General features: G+C 35.9%; 1 protein-coding gene across 7 annotated transcripts in view; it reads right to left on the bottom strand.

Annotated features, from left to right (window-relative positions):
• The window catches only part of WDR17 (WD repeat domain 17), an 82,159-nt gene that overhangs the window by 33,173 nt on the left and 21,907 nt on the right, over positions 1 to 27,079 (bottom strand). For 5 of the 7 annotated variants that reach the window (XM_067721917.1, XM_067721910.1, XM_067721911.1 and 2 more), the window contains 10 exons: positions 25,203 to 25,331; positions 22,243 to 22,426; positions 17,978 to 18,208; positions 15,211 to 15,462; positions 13,212 to 13,334; positions 10,404 to 10,588; positions 9,636 to 9,804; positions 6,546 to 6,637; positions 4,033 to 4,115; positions 2,270 to 2,356 (listed from right to left, as the gene is read on the bottom strand). In XM_067721917.1, coding sequence (XP_067578018.1) covers positions 2,270 to 2,356; positions 4,033 to 4,115; positions 6,546 to 6,637; positions 9,636 to 9,804; positions 10,404 to 10,588; positions 13,212 to 13,334; positions 15,211 to 15,462; positions 17,978 to 18,208; positions 22,243 to 22,426; positions 25,203 to 25,331 — 1,535 coding nt within the window. The remainder of the gene's footprint in view (positions 1 to 2,269; positions 2,357 to 4,032; positions 4,116 to 6,545; positions 6,638 to 9,635; positions 9,805 to 10,403; positions 10,589 to 13,211; positions 13,335 to 15,210; positions 15,463 to 17,977; positions 18,209 to 22,242; positions 22,427 to 25,202; positions 25,332 to 27,079) is intronic. The other 2 variants (XM_067721913.1, XM_067721915.1) reach the window with 2 other exon arrangements.

Genomic DNA, 27,079 nt, shown 5'->3' with positions numbered 1-27,079 from the left:
AGCGGCCATGGCTCACGGGCCCAGCCTCTCCGCGGCATGTGGGATCTTCCCAGACCGGGGCACAAACCCGTGTCCCCTGCATCGGCAGGCGGACTCTCAACCACTGCGCCACCAGGGAAGCCCTCTACTCATTTTTATATTCAACAAATATTTATTAAACATCTGGTTTTTTCAAGGCATAGTGAGGGTCAGAAGTACAGTGTTTTGCTGATAATATACTGCTAAAAACAGATAACCACTACTGATCTCATGGAGCTTACATTCTGCAGGGTGAAGCAGCCAATTCACAAATAAAACTTAATTTTATGATGTTAAGTGCACCCAAGGCTTATTATACCATAGGGGAAATTTACCTAATATGGGGGTCAGGGAAGACTTTTCTCCAAAAGTGGTTTTTTGAGCTGAGAGCTGAAGGATAGGGAGAAGTTACTTATATCCGGCCCGGGTTGGGAGGAGTTGTATGTGGTGGGATGGGAAGTAGAATCCTAGATGGAAGGGGAAACAGGAGTGAAAGCCTTGGGGTGAAAATGAGCTGGCTGGTTCCAGAAATCGAAAGCCACTGTGGCTGGATATAAGGAACAAGGGAAGCAAGGCTTGTAATGTGATACTAAAGTACAAAGGAATGGGATTATACAGGGACTCCCTTGTAGGACTGGCTAAGATTCTGCACATTATCCCAAGATCAATGGGAAACTGTTGAAGGATTTAAGCAGGAGAATGCCGTGCTCACATCTGCGGTTTTAAACGCTCACTCTGACAGCAACCTAGAGAACACAGAGAGAGGAAGTGGTGACGAAAGGTGTGAATTCTGGAATTGATTTAGAAGACTTGTGCAGAAGTCCCCAAACAGACAAATGTCATTAGTTTAGTCGCTGGAGGGATGGTTGGGTAAAAAAGGATATTTAGATGGAGGATATGACAGGAATTGATGGCTGGCTGCAAGTGAAAATTGAGAGATAATACGGTCTAAAAGAAGAGGGCTTCCCTGGTGGCGCAGTGGTTGAGAGTCCGCCTGCTGATGCAGGGGACGCGGGTTCATGCCCCGGTCCGGGAAGATCCCACATGCCGCGGAGCGGCTGGGCCCGTGAGCCATGGCTGCTGAGCCTGTGCGTCCGGAGCCTGTGCTCCGCAACGGGAGAGGCCGCAACAGTGAGAGGCCCGCGTACCGCCAAAAAAACAAAAGAAGAGGTCAAGGATTTGGGCTTTAGCAGTTTGTTGTTTGCATTTTCAGGCCACTGAGGTGGGAAATACTGCAGAAGAGCTGGTCACGAGCTCATTTTAGAGCCTCTAACCGGGGACCTCCCTGGCAGTCCACGGTTAAGACTTTGCCTTCCAATGCAGTGGGTATGGGTTCGATCCCCAGTCGGGGAGCTAAGATCCCACATGCCTCGGGGCCAAAAAAACCAAAACATAAAGCAGAAGCAATATTGTAATAAATTCAATAAAGATTTTAAAAATGGTCCACATAAAAAAATTTTTTTTAAAAGTACCTGTAACTGTGTAATAAATGCTTCTGTATTTACTAGAAGAAACTCATAGATCCATCATTTTGTATAATATGTGATTTGACTCAGAACACAGTGTAATAAGGTTTTAATATTTTAGTATGTATATTTTACGACTCTAATATGGAAAAGCATAATTCACATTGTTTTCACAATATTTAAAGAAAGTTTGAATTTTTAAAGATAATTTATATCCCATCAAAGAGAGGTTTGAAACACAAGATTCTTGGAAGTGCAGGGGCTTAAAGGATCAATTTTAGTGGAGGTTTGACTTGGATTAATTTTTAAATCTAAGCTGATCTTTAATGCCAGGCTCTTAAGCAAGGTTGACCTTTCAAAACCATTCTAAGTTCTGTGTCATGGGAAATCACCCAAGGCCGTGGCATTTGCATTAGGTGGAGGCAATGGAAAGTCACGGGGAACAAAATACCATTGCACAGATTCCTAAAAAGGGTTCAGAGAAAGGGCTACGTTCCTCAGAAGACACACACAGATTGGACTGATTTCCATGTTTCATTAGTTAGTCATATGCTTTTCCTTAAAGCAGCAGGAAATAGCTTGAAAGTAGGAAATCAGTATTTCCAAATCATATAAAAACCTCACGGAATAAAAACAGACGGTTACACATGCAATTACAAGGCTAGGCAAAGGGAATATTACCTAAAAAGAGTCATGAATATTACCTATGGAAATAACCTTAAACTTTATGGCTATTCAAAATCTCTGAAATGTAATTATTACTTATTTCCGGAAAAAATACTTACCTGTTGTTTTGGCTCCAATCACAACCAAACACTGCAGCTGGATGTTTGTATTTGTGTAGTACTTTACCATCAACTGTTCGAATAATACTGAAATTAAGTATAATATATTAATAGAAAATTACAACAGTCTAAATACATCATTCAAGGGGAGAAAGCCAGAACTGTAAAATTTGAACATAAGTGTTTTAGGAAAGAGACCTTGTCTGCAAAGCACAAGGAACATTTAAAAGTACTGTGTAAATATTACCAATTATGAGTAAGGATATTTATATCACATAGTATTAATTATGGTAACCCACTGAAACCAATTTAAAGGAGATACATTTTTATTTAGAAACTATTTCTTATATTTTTAATTAGGGAAATACATAATTTAATACATATATTTTAAAATATATGCATTAGATTTCAGCTTCAAAATTTAACAGTTCAAAATGTATGTTTAAAACAACTCATTTACAGTGTTGGGTGCATGCACTATTACACCAACTGCAAGACATATAATATTTTCATGGCATATTTTAAGTGATACAACTAGAACTTCAGAGGACCCCTTCTCCCAAAACAGATCCTATATACTTTCACTGCAAAAACAAAAGCAGCTCTAATACCCTTCTATTATATTGCCATAGTGCAAGGGCTACTGATTCCATAGGGACACAAAGCTGTGTATAAATTAACGTATTGCAAAGTTTTAAAAGTCTTTGGAAAAGACCCTTTTAAAACATCACTAGGCCCACCAAAACTTTGAGGTTACTGGAGAGTGGTGGTGATCTACGCTTCCAAATATTTAGTCATTGACTGTGGTATTTATCAAATAAGTAATGCCCTGAGAATATATGGTAAAGCTAATCATGTATCACCTAGTCAAAAAACTCTTACGTACACCTTTCGTATTTTGGTATGTATCAATGAGCAAACAGTCATTTTCAAGGGAAAAAAATCACTAACTGTCGTTTCTGAAAATTTTAACTTCTTGGTAAAGATCTTTGGTTTCCATAACTACTGTATTTTCCACTGAAATTAAAAAGTGAGGATGAGAAGATTTGGGGCTGGGTATAGCAAAACCTAAGAGGAGATAAACTTTACTACTTCTCAACAACCATAAGTGCTTATACTGCCCGTCAAAGATGACAATACCTATAGCTATAGGGTAGCACCATTGGATTAAAAACTTTTTTTTTAACTCAAAGGCAGTTCTTCCTTACATATATTTCTTGGAAGCCTCCTTTTTCCTGGGACTCAACAGAATTAAGAAAGCACATATTTCTGAGAAGTTAGTCACTTTCTAAAAATAGGCATTTCCCACAGCCATGGTCTTATTGCTCCTTACAAAGCCTTTTTTATCCTTTTAAAAATAATAACACCTACTGTGAACAAGTTTCTAGAGCACTTGATACCTCTTTAACCACTTGCGAAACTGAAATACCACTCCCTCAAAATGTGATGAAAATTAGACTCTGTGAAAGTCCTTTAAGTTTCTTTGAGGTAAGTCACGGTATTCTAGTTAAAATTCGAGTAGCATTTTCATTTAGAAAGAATTAGTGGTTTGTTTATTTTTAAACATCATTGCATTGTTATTTATTACTGATATATCATAGCAATGTAGCATGTGCCTATGCGGGCTTATAATATTTATGATAGTAGGTAGAGCTGTACAAATGGAATCTCATCGAACATTTTAATGTATGTGCTAACATGATACAATTGATATTATCAAATGTATCTTTTATAAACAGTGTAATTTCATACATAGTACTTACCAGTAACCATCACCACTGCAGGTTGCTATTCTTTTGGAATCTTTATGACTCCAGGCAATGCAGAATATTCCATTTTTTCCATGCTTCAAAAAATGTAAAATACCTATCAATAAGAAATAATTCACCCCTTTTTCCTCTTATTTATTTATTTCTTCTAATATTACTTTGCTATTAGGAACTTGCTCTAGATGATGCTACAGGGACACTACTGTCAACAGCAGAAGGCTGAATACAAACTTTAAAGAATGTGTAACGCTGTCAACACTTAAGAAACAAAACCATTGTTTTAAGACATAAATGGGTGGCTCTATTTCCTTTTTGTGGACACTGGTAAACACCCAGAATCTGCTTCCTCAGCCATCTGTAGAATTAACCTCTGCTTAATAGCTTAATACCTTTTTCTGTAAAAGCCCTTCTGGAGATGAAGATATTTATCTATCTGCTTTCTAACCCAGTTAGGCTCCTAAAACTACAGTATAAGAGATGCTGCAAGCAGCTGTTATTACTGATTGTTCTTCTAAATTTCAAAATTTTATTTTTATGAAACAAAGAAGGTTTAAGGTTATTATTATAACAAATCACTCTGTATTTACCTGTACTCTATGTTTATCTGTATTCTTGGACGGGGAAAGGGTAAAGGAATACAGTCACAGCTGGTATGATGAGAATTTTTAAAAACACAAAGAATATATTTTATACATAGGAATGTCATTCATCAACTAGGTAATGGGTGAATAAAGGTTGCAACCAATCCATTTCCGAATTTTGTTTAAATCATTTCCGTTTTATACAGCACTTAAATCGTGGCTGCTCTTAAGGGAAGACTAAAGTGACTTTTTACCTGGAGCTTTAAGGCTGTTTTACTAAGGTGGTCTCCAGTTTGCTATTTTTACCTTTCTTGGGGGATCAAGGTGGGTAGCTTTATAAAGATGAACACAAGAATGGAGGTAGTCTCTATACTCACTCAGTTAAGGAGGGGAGGTCCTCCATCAGCTGTGCTCGTCCCCATGAACGGGGCACTCATGGCTCCCTCACGCCCTGCATTTTATTTGGTGAGGCATGTGTAACTTAGTTAACTGAAGCTGGCACTGTTCATTTTCCCCACATTTATTATCCTAGATGTAAGCGGTTTCGATATTGGTCTTAACTATGCTATTGGAGCTGGGAAAGACATAAATGGACGTAAGAGATGTCCCTGATGCTCAGGGCTGGGCTGCTGGAATCAGGCTGCACCTGCCGAGTGCTAATAGGAAGATACTTAGTTGACAGGACGCCAAGATGCTAGAAGAAGAAATCGACAGATTTGACATCCAAGGATAAGATTCTTGAATTAGGTCCAAAGTTGCTTTTCCAGATTCATCTTTTCTTCTTATATCCTTACTTATTATGGGATACGCATCGTTCTGGTGATGGGGAGGGCAGAAGGCGGGCTGGGGGAGTACTGAACTGAGAACATTGTTGTTAAGTAGAGAAAGGGAAGGATGACCTGTAGTTTCCTACAGGAAACTCTTTTGAGAGCAGAATTGCACACTGGTGGTTGTTGAAGTTTCCCTACGGCTCTGCATTTGTCACATAACTTCCGTAACCCCTGGAAGATCAACGCTACTTGATTTTCAGAGAGAGAACAGTCTTTTGTATAAATGGTTTTAAAGCCTCGATATATAAATAATTATCAACTAAGTTATATGTTTGATAAACTTCAACAGTAATCATTTGAAATGAATGAAATTTCAAGAAAGTGACAGACAATCCTAGATGCTGTTCACATTTCCCTCCATTCACAACTAACATACTGTAACGAGAGCATACGTATTTACAAAATATTAACAGAACTCAGGGAAATATGAGATGACAATTTAAGTCCAAGCAGAAGGAAAAGTACAATCTGTGACACTACAAATAGGAAGAGAGGAGCTATTGGAACTTGTCATGGAAAAATGGAATTTGAGACTTGGAAGGAAACCTAAGAAATTATATAATCCAACTTCACCATCTTATAAAATGAACAATCAGAAGAGATATGGGAACATATGTACATGTATAACTGATTCACTTTGTTATAAAGCAGAAACTAACACACCATTGTAAAGCAATTATACTCCAATAAAGATGTTAAAAGATAAATAAATAAATGAACAATCAGCTTCAAGGCAATAAAATTATCCTCTCTATGTCAAGAGCTAATCAGTGACAAAATTGGGACTATAATTTGGGTCTTGTTCTGAGTTTAGTCTTTTTCCAACTTTTGAATATTTGCCTAGACAATTTTGTGGAAGGCGACCCAAAATTCCTTTGAACCTCTCAGGCAACTTTAGGTGAATTTTTGTATCTTAGGCTCAGCTACATTTTTCAGAATTCATTTTAGCACGTGCATGTCCTCTTGGATTTTCTTCTAATTAAAAGACTACAATGCCACCTGGTGACTCACTAATAAATTAAGAGAGGAAAGCATTTAAAAAACGTGAAGCCATATAAGGCATTATGTTATTTGACTAGCAATAAATACATCTTACCTCATTAAATCGTTGTACGATTTTGCCCTTTTTAATATCCCAAATAAAAGCACCATTTCGAGAAGTTGCTCCAGCAATACAATTTAAATCACCTTAGGAAACAATTTGTTAGACATTATATGAAATGTTTGCCACAAATGTTAATTCTTTTCAAAAATGTAATTTTTGAAAAAGTAAGACTTGAGTTTGCAAAGTGGCTCTTTATTTAAATAATGAAAATTATCAAATGTATGCAAATATAGAAAGAACAGTATAATGCATGAATCCATCATACAATTTCAACAATTATCAAAATATGGTCAGTCTTATTTTGTCTATAGCCCCCTACTGGATTTCTTTGGAGCAAATCTCTAACATTGTATCCTTGAGGATGGATGTCTAAAATACAGGAACTCTTTTATTAACATGACCAAACTACTACAATCACAAATAGAAAAATTATCAAAAATTCCTCAATATTATTACATATCCATTCGGTATTTACATTTTTCTGACCATCTAGTAATTTTTTTAATGGTTAGGAAAGTATTTCTCTAAGCAGGACACATGAAAAAATTCATTTTCTCCATCAAAGACATAAACAATGCTCTTTGTTTTTAAGAAGTTAAAAAAAATCTGTTAAAATTGAACTGCAGCTAAGTTAGTAGCTGGTCTTGAATTTTTTGCAAGGCAGTCAAAGAAGAGGTTTGCTCCATTTGAAGAAAGAAATAGCTGTTATCTGTCTCCTAGGAGTAAAAATATGGAGGAATTATTTTGTGATAAATGACTATGAATACTAAAAGAAAAGCCCTCACCAGTTTTTTCTAGGGTTTTCATTCTGCTGCCCTTTTAGTGCTCTAAAATTATTGGGGGTAAGTTTCCATATTTATATGCACTTCTAAAAATTTCCCAGTGATATCTACTCTAAAAATAAAGGAAATTCTGCAATCATCTATAACCTACTCTACTTCCATCCAGTGTCAACCTTTGCTAATCTTTTAAGTTTCATCCATATTTACCTAACAATAGTGATTCATCAGTAATCACTTTGCAAAAAGTGGCAGAATTTCCATTTTACAACATTTTTGTTTTCTTAAGGCAAATTCTCAATGTAGAGAGCGAAATAAGCTTGAAGTAAGATTGGGCCTTCTGTGTTATGATTTGAAACAATGGTTTTCACAGTCACAATTTCTATTCAAGCTTTAGGTTTGAGACTTGAACACGTTCTGTAGAAGAAAGAATGATCAGCTCGTTGCTGTTACAGTGTCACCGCACTGGTGGCCCAATTCCTGTATCTCAACCCAGCAGGCCCTGCTGTGACGATGCAAACTACCATGACTAAGAGCACAGGCTTAAACATCAAATTGATAAGGGTTCAAATCTTGACTCCACCACTACTCCCTCTGTATATAATCTTGGGTTAGTTACTCAACCTCTCTGACCTCAGGTCCTCTTTAATAAATGTTGGCTCTCACAATCGAAAGTAAAGTGAAGATGGAGGTAAAGAAGGGAGCAGAAAAGAGTGCTAGTTCTTTTTGTTCCTTACATCTTTTTTTTTTTTTTTTTTTTTGCTGTATGCGGGCCTCTCACCGCTGCAGCCTCCCCCGTCGCGGAGCACAGGCTCCGGACGCACAGGCTCAGCGGCCATGGCTCACGGGCCCAGCCGCTCCGCGGCATGTGGGATCCTCCTGGACTGGGACACAAACCCGCGTCCCCTGCATCGGCAGGCGGACCCTCAACCACTACGCCACCAGGGAAGCCCTGTTCCTTACTTATTAATTAGTGAAGTAACATTTTTTTCCAATTAGCTTTGGATCTATCATGGCACTAAGTATTTTCTGCTTCAGAGAACAGCTGCTGTCATTAAGACTTGGAAGTAAAACCTTCTTCTAGATCTTCTCATGGTAGGAGATAAGGGATACAAAAATAGTAGTTCTTTACCTTTTTTGTGTCATGGACTTCTCTGAAAATCTGATAGCTATGATAATCTTTGACAGATATAGGAACATGCACACATATGCTAAAAATTATGCATAAAATTCCAAGAGAATCCCAAATTCTCTGAAGACATCAAAACCCTGACAGCCCATATATTCAGGGCTAAAAATCTCTGTGCACAAGGAGATAAGCTAAAAAATAAGCTACATCTTGGTTATAAGTGGGTTTTAAATTAATACGTTAGTATTAGGACAAATAAGTAAAGCATTCTACATAGTTTATAAAGTGAAAAATTCATTTTAGGTGTGTAAAATTATTTATTACAGGAAGAAAATATTTGGGAAGAAAGTGTCAGAGGTTTCAAAGGACATCTCTTTTTTACGTACAGGAAGGTATAAAGGTAGCATCATTCTGAGATCAAAGAAAAGACCCTATTATAGCATAAAAGTTCTTCAATATTACAAAAGCGGAGTTTATATAGAATCACATGCTCACAATTAAACTGTGATGATATATAATCATTCATATTCACAAAAGAGATGTATCAGAGAAAGACAGGTATTATAATTTTTAGAAAATACATGTTTTATTTTCATATATTTGATTCACATGAAAATTTTAAGGAAAACTTCTATAATGTGAAATACACTACACCTTCATAGGCACATCTATACAAATGCAGCTAAAACTAGATGCGTCAGTATCATCGTGATTTACTGGGGCTTTTCTTCATGACTATGTCATATAGAAAGGCCGAGAAATCAACGTGCTTGGGCAAGCAGTCTACTCTACAACCCACAAAAACTGCACCAACAACTATGATGGTACTAATCTGCCTCCACAATCATTTGGAGTAAGATGACACTGTGAGGAAGAAGATAATACAAATGAAAATAAAAGTCAGGAAAGTCGTGCTTCCCTGGTGGCGCAGCGGTTGAGAGTCCGCCTGCCGATGCAGGGGACACGGGTTTGTGCCCCGGTCCAGGAAGATCCCACATGCCGCGGAGCGGCTGGGCCCGTGAGCCGTGGCCGCTGAGCCTGCGCGTCCGGAGCCTGTGCTCCGCAATGGGAGAGGCCACGACAGTGAGAGGCCCGCGTACCACAAAAAAAAAAAAAAAAAAAGTTAGGAAAGTCATTTAATTGTATTCCTGATTTTAATAAAATACTTCTTACCTGGAGCCCATGAAAGGGAATAAATAACCCCTTCATTCCCTGGGGAAGTGTACACTGCCGTCAGTGTGTTTATATCCCAGACTTTTATTGTGCCGTCAAAGGAAGCTGTTGCTAAAAGATTGGGATCATCAGATTTGAATTTGCAGTCAAAGATAGTTTCCACGTGACCCTAGGGATGCAGCATAAAAAACATAGAACAAACCCAGACAAAATGTGAGTCCTCAGCAGGGCTGTATTCTATTTTACACAGAGACTTAAGGATCATGAGAACAGAAGTTCGTAGACTCATAGAATTATTATGGCTCCATAATAGAAATAAATCTTAGAAAACACTTAATCCAAGCTTGCTCATTTCATGAATGAGAACAAGAAAGCTCAGAGTAACTGGCAGAGGTGGACTTCTCCTTCCTTCTGAAAGAATATTCTATTTCTCATTTTGCTTCCAAAATATACTACAACTATGTGATTTTCCACTACACAAAGGAGTAACGTAGCCCACACGATAATGGGAAAACTACCAAATGCAGAGTAATTCTGATAAGCTAAACAGACATTAATATTTAAAGAAGTTTAATGTTTATAATGTTTACAGTTAAATAATTTTAATAGTTCTATACATTTTTCTAAAATGTTTCAATCAACCAAGATAAAGTCCTAATATATGATTCTCTATGAAAATAATTTTAGAATATCATCAATAATACAAAAGTAAACATCATTTTATACACAAAATAAGTATTGTGTATAAAAGAATGACCACAGACATACCAAGTCCCTAAGAAAATCCCACTTCTTAGCTCCCATATCATAAAGTCCAACTCCACCATCCAAGAAACAGCACACTGCGTGACCAGGAGGAACAGAAAATGCTTGATTCTGTGTCAAAGTTGGGGGTGGTACTGCTTCACTCGTTGAGGATGTATAATGATTTTTGGTTGGGGACTGGACTGAAACTAGAAAAGAAAAAAATAAATAAACAAGTAAACATTTATGCCAGTATCTTCCCATAGGCTGGAATGAAGCCACAGGACTTAATTTACAAAGACGCTCTTTGTTTTCTTTTATCCAGAATTTATATCAGTAAACTCTTAAGCAATGATCAGATTTTCTGCCACAGGAGTACTTCAGCAGCATTGCCCACATTTATATATTTATATATACAAAATGGGATATTATTTTGAAAAGAGGTGTATAGAAGTGCAGGTGGTGCAAAATGAATGAAAATTAGTTTCTGAGGAATCACAATATGTGGTGAGTATTTGGTTTCTTACTGCCCCATAACTTAAAGCACAGCACGATTATTTCTGAATTAAAAGTTTCTTTCAAAGTGCTGATGTAATAGCTTACTTCTTCCTCTATACAAGCAAACACACACGCACCTGAACTTTTTTCTTTTAAAACTAATAACTCTCTTCCACTAATTTTCAATCCAATGAAAATAATTTTGTTTTTTCTTTTTTTTGCGGTACGCGGGCCTCTCACTGCTATGCCCTCCCGTTGCGGAGCAACAGGCTCCGGACGCGCAGGCTCAGCGGCCATGGCTCACGGGCCCAGCCGCTCCGCGGCATGTGGGATCTTCCCGGACCGGGACACGAACCCGTGTTCCCTCCATCGGCAGGCGGACTCTCAACCACTGCGCCACCAGGGAAGCCCGAAAATAATTATTTTTGAGATTATTTATAATTCACTTTAATTTAGCACCTAAATTAAGAATTACAACTGATATACATTTGCATCTTAATTTCTTCTTCCTCAATTTTTACTGTTCATACACTTTCAATTACATAAATGTCTCCTTGTTCAGTTATTTTCTTTGTATTCTTTATCACATATTTTGTCTTCTTTCAAAAAGCTTTTCCTTAGAACATAAATATACTCTTGTAAATATAATTCAAAATAATGATACCACCATAAATTATCAGACCAATCTAGATTAATTACACACTGGAATATAAATATTTCCCAGTATATTATCTTTTTTGACTCAAATATAATAGTCTTTCTTATTGCATTCATTAGGATAATACTCATTTCTTAGAATCGGAGAACGACAGGCAGTCCAAACTAGAATGAACCATTAATAACAAAAGAAGCATTTGGTTCAATGAAATTTTGCTGAAAGTTTGGTTAAAATTAATATAATCCATGACTGTTTTCTAATATTTTAATTTGTTGATATTATAGGTGGTTTTGATACCCTTTATGCTCCTATCAATCCGTAATTCATCTTTTTTTCAGAATTTGATGATTATGTCTACATTTAAAGTTTTTCATTTTTACATAAATTTTCTTACTCCACGCTTTCTGTTACATTAAAAAATTGGGAGAAAAAACTATCAACAACCTGAAAGGAATGACTCAAAAATGACAAGATCAGTATGTGCTTCTTTATATTTCCTGACTTTTCTCTAATGGGCCTGGACCACTTTTGCAATAAGAAAAATATAAGGAAGTAAAGAACCTATGATATTTCAGTCATCTTACGAGATGGGTGTTCACAGCAAATAAACAAAGAAAAAAATAGTTCCAAAAAATGCAGGATACGTAAACATATGCCAGTCCCCAGCATACTATCAATACTTCTCCAGTCCTAATGCTTCTAGACCCTCCAGTTTCCAGGATTTAGAAGTATCAGGAAAAGCTTAAATTTGTGAAAAGACTGGAGGTTCAAATACAGAGAGTTTCTACTACTTGCCATTGCCCACAAAATTAGATACTAAATTTGCTAACCAAAACAGCATTATTTTGAACAGGTCTCACTAATTATTTAGTATATCATAGACAGCAGTGAGTAAGGAGGAATCAATAACTCTAGGTTGTTCAATCACTACTCTTTTCCCCAAGTTTTTTTATGATCCACACAGAAATAAAAGAAACACTACCAACCATGCAGAGTAACCACAGTTGACTTCAATAGGAAGTCAATTTCTTTTCCCTCATATTTAGGAAAAATTCTAATTCTAAACCTCCCCCCACCATACTCCAGATTTTTCTTTTATACCTTAAATGTATTTTATAATTTTTTCTTAATCATAGAAGTAATAAAAGGTAATTAGAAAAAAAACACAAAAATAAATGAAGAACATCTATAATACTAACTACTAATCCTGCAACAAACATGCAATACGTTCAAACACGGAATATATATTCTAGATCCTACATTTCCAACATTTAGGTTATTTTAACTTTGTTATAAACCATATAGATTGTAAAAGAGCCACGTTTAAAACAAAGTCCCCTAGTTCAGACCAATTTTATTTAATCCCATCGCTCTTGATATTTTTTATTTTCACCAATATCATTGTCTCATTTTCCCCATGTAGATCTGAGATTATCTTAATATCCTCACTTAATAGCATTTTTAAATGTAACTTTGCTCTAAATATTTTCAATTTAGCAATATTAGATATTGTGTGGTTTTGATGGTACCTTTAGCATGTATATTGTCAAAGGCTATTTTTTAAATTTGCTTTTCAGTAGCAGTATTTGATACATTTATATCATTATATCACTCATTTTATTGGATAGCAGCAAGTACGATATTTTAAAATATCCAATTTTGATATTTTTACTTACATTTCTTCCTTGGAGGAGAATTCAGTACATGTAAGCAGTGAAACCCTGTTTTCTTTAATTTAAAATTATCAACAGGTGTTGCTCTAGAAACATTCCAAACGCGCAAAACACCCACTTGAGAATCTAGTCAGATCCAGAAAAAAGCATTATATTAACAAATTTTATTTGAAACATAAAATGCCTAGATATAAAAGTAATAACAAAATTTCAACTTGCCAGATTTTTAGCACCACTTACTGACATTCTTCACACAGTAATATTATATCATAATACAAAGAAACAGCCGAAGTGATATTCATCCTTTCAATTTTTGGCACGTTTTGTCTTTTTTTTCCTGTTCCAAATCCCCTTCTCGGGTGAGAGACTGCCTGCCTTGGGAGCTTCCCCGACAAAGATCATTATGACAATGTGACCACAAAAAAGCACCCCAGGGACACACTTGCTCTAGGAAAGCCAGCCACAGAAAACTTTCCACCTCTACCATTAAGTAACCCTTCACCTTTCGAAATGCTTGTACACTGCTTCCTTGCTCACTTGCAGCCAAACAAGGACTGCCTGATATACCTGAAGATTAATTAGAAAGCCCCCTCCTTCGAAAAATCCTACCTTAATAAGCTGCTCTGGAAAGAGTCTGGCAGTTCCTCAAATGATTAAACGCAGAGTCACCATGTGACCCAAAAATTGCACTCCTGCATATACACCCAACCAAATTACAGACATGTGTCCCCATAAAGCCTGCGCACAAATGTTCCCAGCAGCATTGATAACCACACAAAACCGGAAACAAGATAATGTCTATCAGCTGATAAATGGATAAACAAAACCTGGCATATCCATACCATGGAATATTATTCACCTATAAAAAGGAATGAAGTACTCATCCATGCTACATCACGGATGAACCTTGAAAACTCTACGTTAAGTGAAAGAAGCCAAACATAAAAGGCCACATGTTGAATGACTCTGCTTCTATGAAACGTCCGGAACAGGCAAATCCACCAAAAGAGAAAGTAGATTCGTGGTTTACGTACACACAGGAGTGACTAAGGGGTGTGGAGGGCGTAATGAAGAGTGACTTGCGGATGGGTCCAGGGTTTATTAGGGGGATGAGGAAACGCTCTGGAGTTAAATGATGCTAATGGTCGTAGAACTCTGTGAACACAGAGACCACTACACTGTACACTTTAAGTGTACACGGTGAGTTTTTATGGTATGTGAATCTCAGCTCAATAATGATGATAATAATAATAATAGGTATATTATTATTAATATATATCTATCATTAATTATATCCTGTGAAATTAAAGGCAATGAAGATACATCAATAAGAATCTGTCTGCTTCTATGTGCAGTTTAAGTGCTTAAAGAAGTAAAGACTTCTTTAAAAATGTTGAAAAGGTAAACTCTTTGTCTCTCATTTTACACTTAGCAAATATGGGAAGTATTTATACAGTAGCTGAAAGTGCTGTCTCTTCAGAGACCTCTCTCTCTCTGAAGCTAAGTAAACGGTAAGAGTCATTTAATTCCTAATTTCTATTTTAAATTCCCCACCTTCCCATCCCCCATCACTTCTTAGTTTTGCTAATTCTCTTATGATTAGGAAATCATGACTGTCAAAATCCTCAGTGAGGCTAACAGACTCCTCATCCAGACAGACTGTTTTTCTAGCCAGTATTTTTACTGTCACCCTGCCATGGCTGAAATTGAACTGCCTTTGTCTTTTGTATACACACAAACACAGACATGCACACATGTGTGTACATATACAACATATCCCAATGTTACCAGAAACCTGGAAAACCGGGCCTTCTTTTCATTTTTATTTGTCATTGTATTAATGATGCACTGTATAAATAAAAGTAAACGAGCTATTTACTATAATAATAATGTTTGAGATATTAATAAGTTTTACACAAAATTAACCAATAAAAGTACAATCTTCCTGATTCAGTTAAAGAATATACACATATTTAAACCTCTGGGAGTAGGGTAAAGTTACCTCCAGTTATAAACATGCCAGGAGCACCGGGAACCCAGGCCAAGCACTGCACAGAAGCTATTGCACTGGGAAAATTAAATGTTGTTATGCAAGAAAGTGATTCCGAATCTACCAGGCGAATTCCACGATGCAAATTAGCCACTAGGAGGTAATCAGTAGACAGTGGGTCCCATTCCAGGGCTGTAACGGGATCCTCTTCGTCGGTCCCTTCAAGAGATTCAGGTCTCAGAACATGTTTCTGACTTTTACTACCTATTAAAATGTAAAGAGCATGATTTTAAACAAAATTTCCAAAATAAGATTAATCATTGAGATCACATGGACTTTCCCCTTGCATACCACTGATCTCTGAGGGTCCTGGGAATACAAGTCTGGCATTTCTATGCAGAAGTCATAACTGACAAGGGAATGCGGGGGAATTAGAGTTTGCCCTAAGGATGACAGTCGTACTGGACTGCTTTGCCTTGGCAATCCCCAGAACCCTGCATGTTTTTCTATTTGTTACTGAAAAGCTGTAAGAAAAAGACGTAGGAAAATAATATACATCATCTTGTCATCAACTACAATTTCACTGAGTTACAACAGCATAGGGATAGGGAAGTGTTTACCGAAGGGAAGAACAACGCGTTCTGACTAAAAGCGTCAGAACATATTCTTTCAATATAATGGTATTCTTAGGTAGGGAGTATTTTATTTAGATATTTTGCAGATATAATCATAGAAGGTGCATGTGAAGCTTCTCTTATTGGACTTTATCAAACTTTTGCAATAACCATCAAGAAAAGTTTGCTTGCTTCTTCTTTCCCAAAATAAGCATCTTTAAAGTTGCTATTTGATAAAATAAACAGTAATGAATATTAATATAGTTGATCATTACAAACCACAGAGAGGTAGAAAAATGATTAACCTAAGTTAATCACCTATTTAAGTAATTATTAGGTATTTGAATGTGCCCGTTAGTATCTATGGTTATTAAAAATATTCCAGGGCTTCCCTGGTGGCGCAGTGGTTGACAGTCCGCCTGCCGATGCAGGGGACACAGGTTCGTGCCCTGGTCCGGGAATATCCCACATGCCGCGGAGCAGCTGGGCCCGTGAGCCATGGCCGCTGAGCCTGCGCGTCCGGAGCCTGTGCTCCGCAGTGAGAGAGGCCACAGCAGTGAGAGGCCTGTGTACCGCAAAAAAAAAAAAAAATGTATTTAAAATAAAATGAACACACCATTGTAAAGCAATTATACCCCAATAAAGATGTTAAAAAAATAAATAAATAAAATAAAATAAAATAAAATGGTCCGATGGATAAAGAAGATGTGGCACACATATACAATGGAATATTACTCAGCCATAAAAAGAAATGAAATTGAGTTATTTGTAGTGAGGTGGATGGACCTAGAGTCTGTCATACAGAGTGAAGTAAGTCAGAAAGAGAAAAACAAATACCGTATGCTAACACATATATATGGAATCTAAAAGAAAAAAATAACGGTCATGAAGAACCTAGGGGTAAGATGGGAATAAAGACACAGGCCTACTAGAGCATGGATTTGAGGATATGGGGAGGGGGAAGGGTAAGCTGTGACAAAGCAAGAGAGTGGCATGGACGTATATTCACTACCAAGCGTAAAATAGATAGCTAGTTCCCACTAAGCAGCCACATAGCACAGGGAGATCAGCTCGGTGCCTTGTGACCACCTAGAGGGGTGGGACAGGGAGGGTGGGAGGGAGGGAGACGCAAGAGGGAAGAGATATGGGAACATATGTATATGTATAACTGATTCACTTTGTTATAAAGCAGAAATTAAGACACCATTGTAAAGCAATTATACTCCAATAAAGATGTTAAAAAAATAAAATAAAAATAAAAAATAGTGTTAAAAAATTAAAAAATAAAATAAAATGGCCTGACTTTATCAATAATTTATATAGCTTTTTTTTTAACATTAGAAAGATCATTCCCTAAGGAAAGAAAAGATTTATTTGGATGTTCACTGTTCTGTTCAATTTCAATTTCTTCTTTCTTCAATTAATTTCAGATAAATTGAATGTAATACGCCTTGTGAAAGTAGTTATTCTAATCCTGAAGCAGCACTTTCATCCATCTACCTAGTGAACCAGGAGTCACATCCATCAACAGATACCAATGGCGAAAAGCACGTTTTTCAAATGTCAGCAGTGCTGACTTATAAGTGGAGAACTGTTCATCTAATTTTTCAATTTTTTATTATATATTTTGTTACTGTTTAAATTTTAAAAATACACATAAACTAATTTCTCAGACCTTTCCACTGAGCCATGTTAATTAACTAATAGAGCTACACGGAGTTATTGTTCCTTTTGATCCCAAGTTCAAACTCTTTGCTAAGGAGCTGTGACAACTAAATGGTATTTTACAAGCAGGTGCGAAAATATTTTTGAGTAGTATTAGTAAGTTATTATATAATCCAGCTGTAGGTCCTTTGTCATTCAGGCCATTTTCTTAGTAAATACGCAGAATGAAACAACTGACTTTAAAAAGTAAAAATGCAGGACAAATGCCTGACAGGGGCTAACTCAAAGTACAATCCACAGAGCTGAGTTCAATGTACCACGACGCCTTACAGATAAGATTTACTTCCAAGGGTTATTTGGAACTGGCATCGTGCTGGATAATATTTGCACAACTATTATTTAAAAATTAAAATACTGTTAACTTTCTATGCTGTGTAAATAAGAAATTATATATGCTGAGAAAAATAATATTTAAGAGACCTGACTAGTAAAATTCTTACCTGGTTGAAAAATTGATAGACTTCCATCAATATGACCGAAGACAACTTTCCCCTTTTTCTGGGTATGCCATCTGAATATACAGATATCAGACAGGAAGCTATGGGCTTCTCTGTGCACAGTCACGCCACTGTCCGGTCCTGAGATGGTCCAGATGAACAGTGGGCCTCTCTGGGAAGCAAACGCCACTGCGTCATCTGCATTCCAGCACCAGCTGAGAGAGGCAGGCGTCCCTGGAATAAATTAGATACAGATACACAGTAGAGACACATGGCATAAGATCGTACCGTTAAATGTTATTTGCATCCTACCTTTCTACAACAACTAAAATACAAGACTGTGTTCATTATTAAAAAATATTACCTTCTTACTTGGAAATTTGATTTATAAAGTAACCCTAAAGGCTGCAGGGAACATATGCAGGGTACTTCTATGATGAAAAAGTACCTAGTTTCTGGTTTGAAACTACTAATATGATCATATGCTTCACATACTCAAAGAAATGTATAGAGTTCTTTCTTTCTTTCAGAAAACTATATATTAAAGCAATAAATTCTTACTGAGTTTTTGTGTATAAGACCTGCTTTAGGCGTTCTAGGTATACAAGTTAATATAGGAGACAATTCCTGCTTTAAAGGATCTTAAGTATAAATTGGGGAGATGATTACATTTATGAAAAGTTGCATGCTACTATAAGGATTTTTTTTTTGCAGTACGCAGGCCTCTCATTGTTGTGGCCTCTCCCGCTGCGGAGCACAGGCTCTAGACGTGCAGGCTCAGCGGCCATGGCTCACGGGCCCAGCCGCTCCGCGGCATGTGGGATCTTCCCGGACTGGGGCACGAACCTGTGTCCCCTGCATCGGCAGGCGGACTCTCAACCACTGCGCCACCAGGGAAGCCTCTATAAGGATTTAATAACAACAAAATTAACACTACAAACTACTTCTTATCAGGAGCTGGATTTAAGTCTTAGTTTTGCCTCGGATGATCTAAACAAGCCACTTTACCTCTGTAAACCTGTTTCCTCACATAAAAGAGACATGACTAAAAAATAGCTGACCACCTGTTTCACATGAAAGTTAGGGCAAGAAAAAATAATGATGTATGTAAAAATCCTTTTTAAACTAAAAGACAAAATACGAAAGTTAACTGTTAGTCTCCTGTTATTGTGATCAAATAAATAATAGATGAAATAAATGTTATGGTAAATTTATGACTCAGGAGACAGACTGTGAATCTCCCGACATAGAACCGGAATCATCAAACTGAATATGCATATCAGATCGTGTGGAGTTAGGGCCCAGGAATCTATTTTTAACAAGGTTCTCCAAATGATTTTTATGTGTATAAGGGTTTGTGACCGTTTGGGCTACTGCCCGGGAAAGAAACTGGATTTGAATTACACCTTGAAGGAACAGCGGTGTTTCAATACGTGGGTCAAGACGTATTTCCCAGGAAGAGGAAACGCTATGAACAAAGACACAGGGTTGAAAGTTGTTCATTGACCGTAAATTCAGTTTGTGTCAGCAGCCTACAATGTGCCAAGAGGCAGAAGCTAAAGCTGATTCACTTGGTTATAAAGCAGAAACGAACACCCCCCTGTAAAGCAGTTATACTCCAATAAAGATGTTAAAAAAAAAGAGAGAGAAAAAAGAAACTGTTTCAGGGCTTGACATACAATGGGAACTCCATAAATACTCACTGAATGAATGAATGAGTACACAAATAAGGCCAATAAAAAAGCTGTTTGGTTTTCGGATACATTAACAGAAGTAGAGTTTCCCCAATAAAGGACAAGACATGATGTATGGGTCAAACCACCACAGCCCACTTGAAGGAAGCCACTGGAATGATGGCTCTCGGAATGTGTGTTTTGAGAAGCACAGCAAGGAAGAGAAAGGACCAGAAACGATGTCCGGTAGTTATAATAGAAAACACTGCTATACTGGCTTGTCACACGCAAGCACTTCTAAGAGCTGTACAAATATCCACTCATTTAATTCTCCCAACAATATTCTGAGATAGGCAGGTAGTATTATTCTCCACTGTTAACAGTTTTGTTTTTTTTTTTTCTGAAAGTGTATTATTAAGTGTGACATTTTTCAGGTTGGTGACAGTTTTTTAACCTTTTACATTTAAACAAAGTAATACTCATTTTCTTTTAAGTGACTTTTTTAATATTAAGAAAAAAGAATGATGAAGTAAAAAGAATACAGAGGCATGTTCAAGTTCAACAGCCGGATGTGGAAGTTCTAATATTTATTTTTTTTTAAGTTGACAATGCAAACTTCTACTTTGTTTAAACTGGATTCTGAAAAGAAAAAAGGAGTCTAAGCCTTTTCAAAGGGGATTATTTTAAATAAAAATGACCAAAAATATTCATAATTTTTGCAAATAAAATATCAAAACTTTCAATCTTCAAATTAAGATCTTTGAAAACATAAGGAATTTACCCTAAAATTTTTCAGAAAAAATATATTAAATTGATCAAAATTGTTACAATTATTTAATCATTCTACACATGTTAATGAAAAAGTCTTATTTAATTGCATATTCAGTGGCAAAGGAAGCTATGGTGCACACAGTTGATGAACAAAAATCTCTTCCACAATGAATGGATGTGATGCATATGGTGTTTGATGACAAATCAGTGGACAAACTAGGTAATGATACCATAATATGCTGTCTAATCTGTCCTTATGCATAACATTTAGAAAATGTTATTATGCAGTTACAGTCTAGTATAGATTTTGTGCGACAACTTTATAAGCACAATGGCATTGCATAACATTTTTAGTTTATGGCGCATAAAATATGGAAAGAATTTTAAGGAGTATTTATTGTGTTATTTAAAATTAATCTCACACAAAGCTGTATTTAAAGTAGTGGGAAAGTGCACTGTTGATCAATATAAACAATACTGGTAAAACCGTAGGATCTGTGATTGGTGGAGAAAGGGCTATGACCAGAAAAGCTTGAAATCTTGATTGAGGCTATTAATCACTGTTTATACACCACAAAGCTTTGTACCAAACCTAATTTGGCTTTTTCTCATTGGAGTAGTGAAAACCTTAAGGAAAACTGTTACTTACATTAATGGAAGCTCACTGAATAGATGACTTTTAAAAAGATTTTGCTCGGACATTGAAGCAAACTACTCACTGTCTAATACTGAAATTCATTGGTCGCTGCAAGTGAAGATAATAAGCAGTGTATATGAACTTGGGAAGGAGATGCTCATTTTCCTAGCTGAAAATATTTGGTAAATATTTTTTAGGACAAAAGTTACATAACAAAATTGGTGTGTTTTTCGGGTGTTTTCAGCATTCCTAACGACCTAACTTTGAAAAGATAAGGGAAAAGCCATACTCAATCTATGTCGAACATATCCAAAGGTTCCAAAAGGCATCATTGCTGTTATATTGGAAGCAAGATTTAAATACAATTGCCTATGACTTCTCAATATTGTTGTTACACACTGAAAAGAATATTATAAAGAAACTCTGTGAAAAGTAAAGTTTGTGACACTGTCACATCTCAGTTTACTATCTCAAAGTTACAACCAGTATTTTTTAGAGAAAAGGCTGAATATGGAAAATATATCCAGCAGTAGCTTTCAAAAACATAATCGGTAATTGAGTTACACTCAGCACTCAAAAAGAGAACTGAATGATTATGACATTTAACACAGAAAAATGATTATTTAACTTCATCATCATTATGGGGTAAGATGCTAGGTAGAAAGAAAGTAATGATATTATGCCATTCACAAAGATCTATCTGCATAAACTAGAACTTTCTACTTTGACCTAAAAATATAGGAAAAAGTCAACTCAGCAGAGCAGTGACTACATGCGTCATACTGTCTTTGTATGTTTCAAGCAAGGCCAATTGTCTCATTGAGAAAATAGTATCTAATTATTATTTTTATGTTTATTTTGGAATTTTTAATATTATATTTAAATATTAATAAAGTTATTTGGTGTTGACTATGTTTTTTAATTGATCAGTGTACTAAGTCTGATAATTTCATGAAATTTTGTTTCAGTTTTGTACACATGCACATACACAATAATGAGTCATGATGTGAAATGTGTTTCTTATATAGATTACCATTAGAAAGCTTGAAAAACACTACTTTAAAACTTGAGCTAATTGAAATAAAATATTTTGCTTATTGAAATAATAGAAAAAAACTGAGGTATAATTCACATGTAACATTCTATTTATTTTCATTCAATAAAATAAATCCCAGTTATAGGTATACCTTTCGTATTGTCGAGTTTAGCAATGACTTTTTGTTCTGCAACATTCCAAATGATCACTAAATTATCGGTACTGCCACTTGCAAACAGATCAGGGTTATGTGGACACCAAGAGATAGCTGTGATTGTTTTTTTATGTTCAGACATAATTGCGTGAAGTTTGAATTCATTATAACGGTGATCCAACTAAAAAATATATAAATAAAACATGTCAGTGCTTCTTTCTTTGTAATACACTTTCCATTAATAATCACATTATTTTTTAAAAGCTACATACATGAAAATTAGTACACCCAATAACAAGATATGAACATAATTCAAGCCTTGGTCTACTTTCAAGTGAATTCAAATGTATTCAATGTGAAAGAAATCATTTTTCAAAAAAATAAAAGAGAATTGAAATTAAACATACCAATTTTAAAAAGAAGTAACAATAAATGTACATTTAAATATGCATAATAATTCAGAGACTTATTTTCCATAGCTCTATTTATGAGGGAAAAACACCTTGTTCTTAAAATATTTTTTCTGCAAATTTTTAACTTATATTTGAGTCAAAAAAATGTAGGTTAAATAAGCCAGCTGCTCATTACTACATTATTAAGATGTCCAAAGTTTGCAGAGCAATGGTATCATTTGGACCTGTTTTATGTTATTGCTTTTTGGAAGGGGCATTATGTTGTGTTTTTATACGTAAGTGGACGAAAGGAATAGCCTAGTTTTCCTATTTTCTTTGTAAATGTGCCATTAATTAGTGGATCAATTCATCTTTCTATCAGTTTTACCATGTTTGAGATGTATATACTGTATACGTCATTTTGTTGAACCTGGTTTTTCCCTTTAACACATAACAAACCTTTCACAGTGTTACATAAGAGTTACTCAAATCATTATCATATTAACTATTAACTACACCAACCTTTCTTTAACCGTATACTTGCAGTAAAATCCTAACTGCTAACTGTCACCCAAGTTTATTTGTATTAACTTCTAAATCAGGGTAATTTTTAGTTTGTTTTAGTCTTTAACAACACACAAACTTTCTCCATAGGTTTTTTAGATTAATACTTTTAGCTTAATCTTCCTAAGTATTCAAGTCATAAAATGTCATCATTAAACAAGATATATGCAAACATTAAAAAAATTCAGTTTCGCCTTCATCCACTTTCTTACCTTCCTGACTCCTCAGAGGAATAGTTTTCCCTGCCTGATAAATTCTTCTTCTTTAGGAGGAAGTAAAAGACAAGACAATAGGGACCAAAGATTAAGGGAGAAATTTCTTAAGAGGAAGCTTAGCAACACACACAGGGTGGTAAAGAGGTAGATGGCAAAAAAAAAAAAAGAGGTAGATGGCAGAACAAAAGGGGCATTTAGAAGGCTTGCTCCTGTCTTCTGGGGAACGGGAAGTGAAAAAAAGATGTGAGTTACATTGAAATTGCATTTTGATTGCTAGATATTTCCTCAATCTTGAGAAATGGACTACATAAAATCTTAGCATTGTGGAAACTTAATTGGTTTATAGATGAATGCTATTATTTCTTAAATTTTCAATAAACTACAACACTATTAGCAATTTAAAGGAATTTTTATTCCAGGATAAAGCAGTAATTTTTTTTTCGCTCTTAACTGAAATGAGTTGGTATTTCAAGATAAAAAAAATTCAAGAAACATTTACTAAGTGGTTACTAAGTGCCAGAGAGTGTGCAGTAACTTGAGAATTCAAAGATGAGAAAGACCCATTCTGGTCAATGGAAGCATGTAGAGACGCAATCCATTCCATACGGTCCTTCACTAAGAACGAGGAAAAAGCAGAATGTAGAAAAGAGCTTATGCATTTGAGCTGACATTTGAAAGATGAGAAAACGTCTCTGGACAGGCAATGTGGGCAAACTGAAAAATTAGTGCAAGCACAGGCAAGATACAGAAGACTCTGAGTAGTTTTGGAAAAGGCAATGATCTCAGGGTCTGGAGCACAAGGTGACAGGGAGACGGAGACAGGAAGATCATGAAAGGATGTCATACCATGAGGTTGGATGTTAATATTAAGGAATGAGGAGCGACTGAAGACTGAAAAGTTTAGATTTGCATTATAGATGACTGATTACACTGAAGGATAAATTAGAGGGAGTCAAGATAGAGGCAAAGAGAATATTAAGAAACTGTTACAGTAGTTTAGGTGAGAAGGATATGTAGAAGGGAGTAAAAGGTAGAAAGTAGCAGAACCAGTCCTGATTACCTAGGGTGCAGGACGTGAGTAGAAGAGGGAGTCGGTGATAACTCTCACATCTGTGGTTTAGACTAATGGTTAGTGGGTGACACTGAAATACTGGCTCCAGGTTTAAGAAGAAAAACCGGACTTGGATTTATGATGCTCATGTCACCTCTATATGAAAAAATTCAGAAGGCCGTTGGCTGTGTAGATTGGGAACTGATAAGAGATGTCTGCACGGAGCCAGCACATGAAAAAAGGTAGTGATAAAGGTGTTTATCCCAAGACTATCTCAAAATGTGTTACAACTGCACTATTTTTAATAGAAGGCTCTCTAAAGGACGACTCACTTCTTCAACTGATAAGACTATTTTCTCGTATCACATGTTACTGAGCAAGGTTTGAAATAAATGGGCACATGAATTCCATTTAATTATATGGGAATATAGTTTAAAAGAATTAAGAACTACTTGTTCACCGTTCATAAAACAAGATCTTTAATTCTTGAAGAAATTCTTTTCGATGAATAGCATCAAAATAGGATTACTAAATCAATTAAGAATTTGCTAATAATTTAATATTATGATACGAGCATTTTCTAAAAGCTTGACTTGGAAAACTAATAAATAGTAACAAAATACACAATAAAATACCAGTATCAATAAAGTTACAGCATTAAGCTTTTCAAGTATTAATTAAATAGTAATTTTACCTGATAAAAGGAAAACTTGGAAAGAATCAGCATTCTTTTACCTGATAAACATAGATGGCCAGGGTAGCACAGTACGCAAACCTGTCTCCATTGGCAACGCACACATCTTTGTTCCATGGCTGACATCCAGCAGCCAGCAGTCCCACTTGTCTTACCTGGGACATGTTTGCCTTGAGAAACAAATTCAGAGGCATATCAGTCAATTCCATTATTCAATAAACTTCCTCTTCTTTGTTTTACATCTGTTTTCTTCAATCCTTATCTTTACGCCCTGAAAACATTTTCTACTAGTGCTATCAATCTCAGCGTCTACTTTCAAAGAACAGGAGTTGAAATCTCCAAATGTCAACGAACATCAAGGCAGGTCATTTCAGTTAAGGAAGCGAGAGATTATAAAATAAATGACGACTGACATTTGACCAAGGGTTGGTAATCCTACCAGGAGTGACAAGGACCAGAGTGAAATAGAAAGTGTATATCCTATCGAAAGGGTCTAGTACCACTGGAGAAGGTTACTCCATGTTGCCAGATTTCTGGAACTTCCCAAAGAAATGGAACTATCCAGATGTTTATGTAAACGTACCAATTTTTATACACTGGCAATTCCTTCAAGGCAGCAAATTCAAGTGAAAAACACTGTGAGCCAATACAATATTGGGAGGATTGTGACCTCTGTCTCAGAACTTCAGTCTTCACATTGACGCTACGTCCTCACAGAAACTATCCGAGGTACACAAGGCAGGAATACAAACTGGCTTAACAGTAGTGTTCATTGTGAAGAGAGGACAGAAGGAAGCTGGAAATTACAGAATATAAATTGTTTATGTGGCAGGGCAGAGGATTTTAGAGTAAAAGAGCCCAGAGTCAGTTACGTTCTATCTCATTTATTTATAAAGCTACTTTCCTCTTTATATCTTTTCTCGTTCATATTTCCACTTCCTGAAAAGATCTCTTCTTTTTTCCTCTTCTCTTTCTTCTCCAATTTCTATCTTCATCCCATTAAATTCCTTTATCTGGGTGGAACTAGTGATATATTTCCCCAAAAAAGTAAATAATTTGCAGTGAAAACCGGCAGGATAAAAAAGCGGTGCTACCAACCTTTCGGTGCTTACAAGTATAAGAAACTGCTACAAATACCTGCTTTCTTCCTCCTCTAATGACACCTAGCATTCTGGATAAATTTTAAAAATACACTTTTTTTCAATTAGTAATGTTATGACAATATTACTTTTCATTGAAAATATACATTATCTCAACCACATGTGAATTAAATAGGCTGTTATAGTTTATCCTTGGTATGTACGATTACTATTAATGTTTGTGTGTAAACAAATTTTGAGTTTATATTTGGAAAAGAAACATAAGGGAAAGATATTTAAATATACAGGCAAAATGCAGTCATTTAATTTTCACTTTCTTCTAACTCTGTTTTACTTTTTAAAAAATTAATAAACTTTATTTTTAGAGCAGTTTGAGGTTTACAGCAAAACTGAGTAGAAATTACAGAGATTTTCATTCGCCCCCCGGTTCCCCAACACGCACAAGCTCCGCCACTATCAACATCCCTACCAGATGGTATATTTGTTATAACGATGAACCTACCCTGACACATCATTACCATCCAAAGTCCAGAGTTTACATTAGGGTTCACTCTTGGAGTTGTACATTCTACGGGTTTTGACAAATGCATAACGACATGCATCACCATTGTAGCATCATACAAAAGTTTCACGTAACCATTGATCTTTTTACTGTCTCCATAGCTTTGCCTTTTCCAGAATATAGCTGGAAATCATAGAGTATGGTGTTTTTTCCAGATCGGTTTCTTACACTTAGTAATATGTATTCAATGTCTTTTCATGGCTTGATAGCTCATTTCTTCTTAGCACTGAATAACAGTCCATTGTTTTGATGTACC

This window comes from Pseudorca crassidens, chromosome 21 (assembly GCF_039906515.1).
Source record: "Pseudorca crassidens isolate mPseCra1 chromosome 21, mPseCra1.hap1, whole genome shotgun sequence".
Classification (NCBI taxonomy): Eukaryota; Metazoa; Chordata; class Mammalia; order Artiodactyla; family Delphinidae; genus Pseudorca; species Pseudorca crassidens.
The sequence above is the reverse complement of the archived record's forward strand: the minus strand, read 5'-3'. Positions and strand labels throughout refer to the sequence as shown.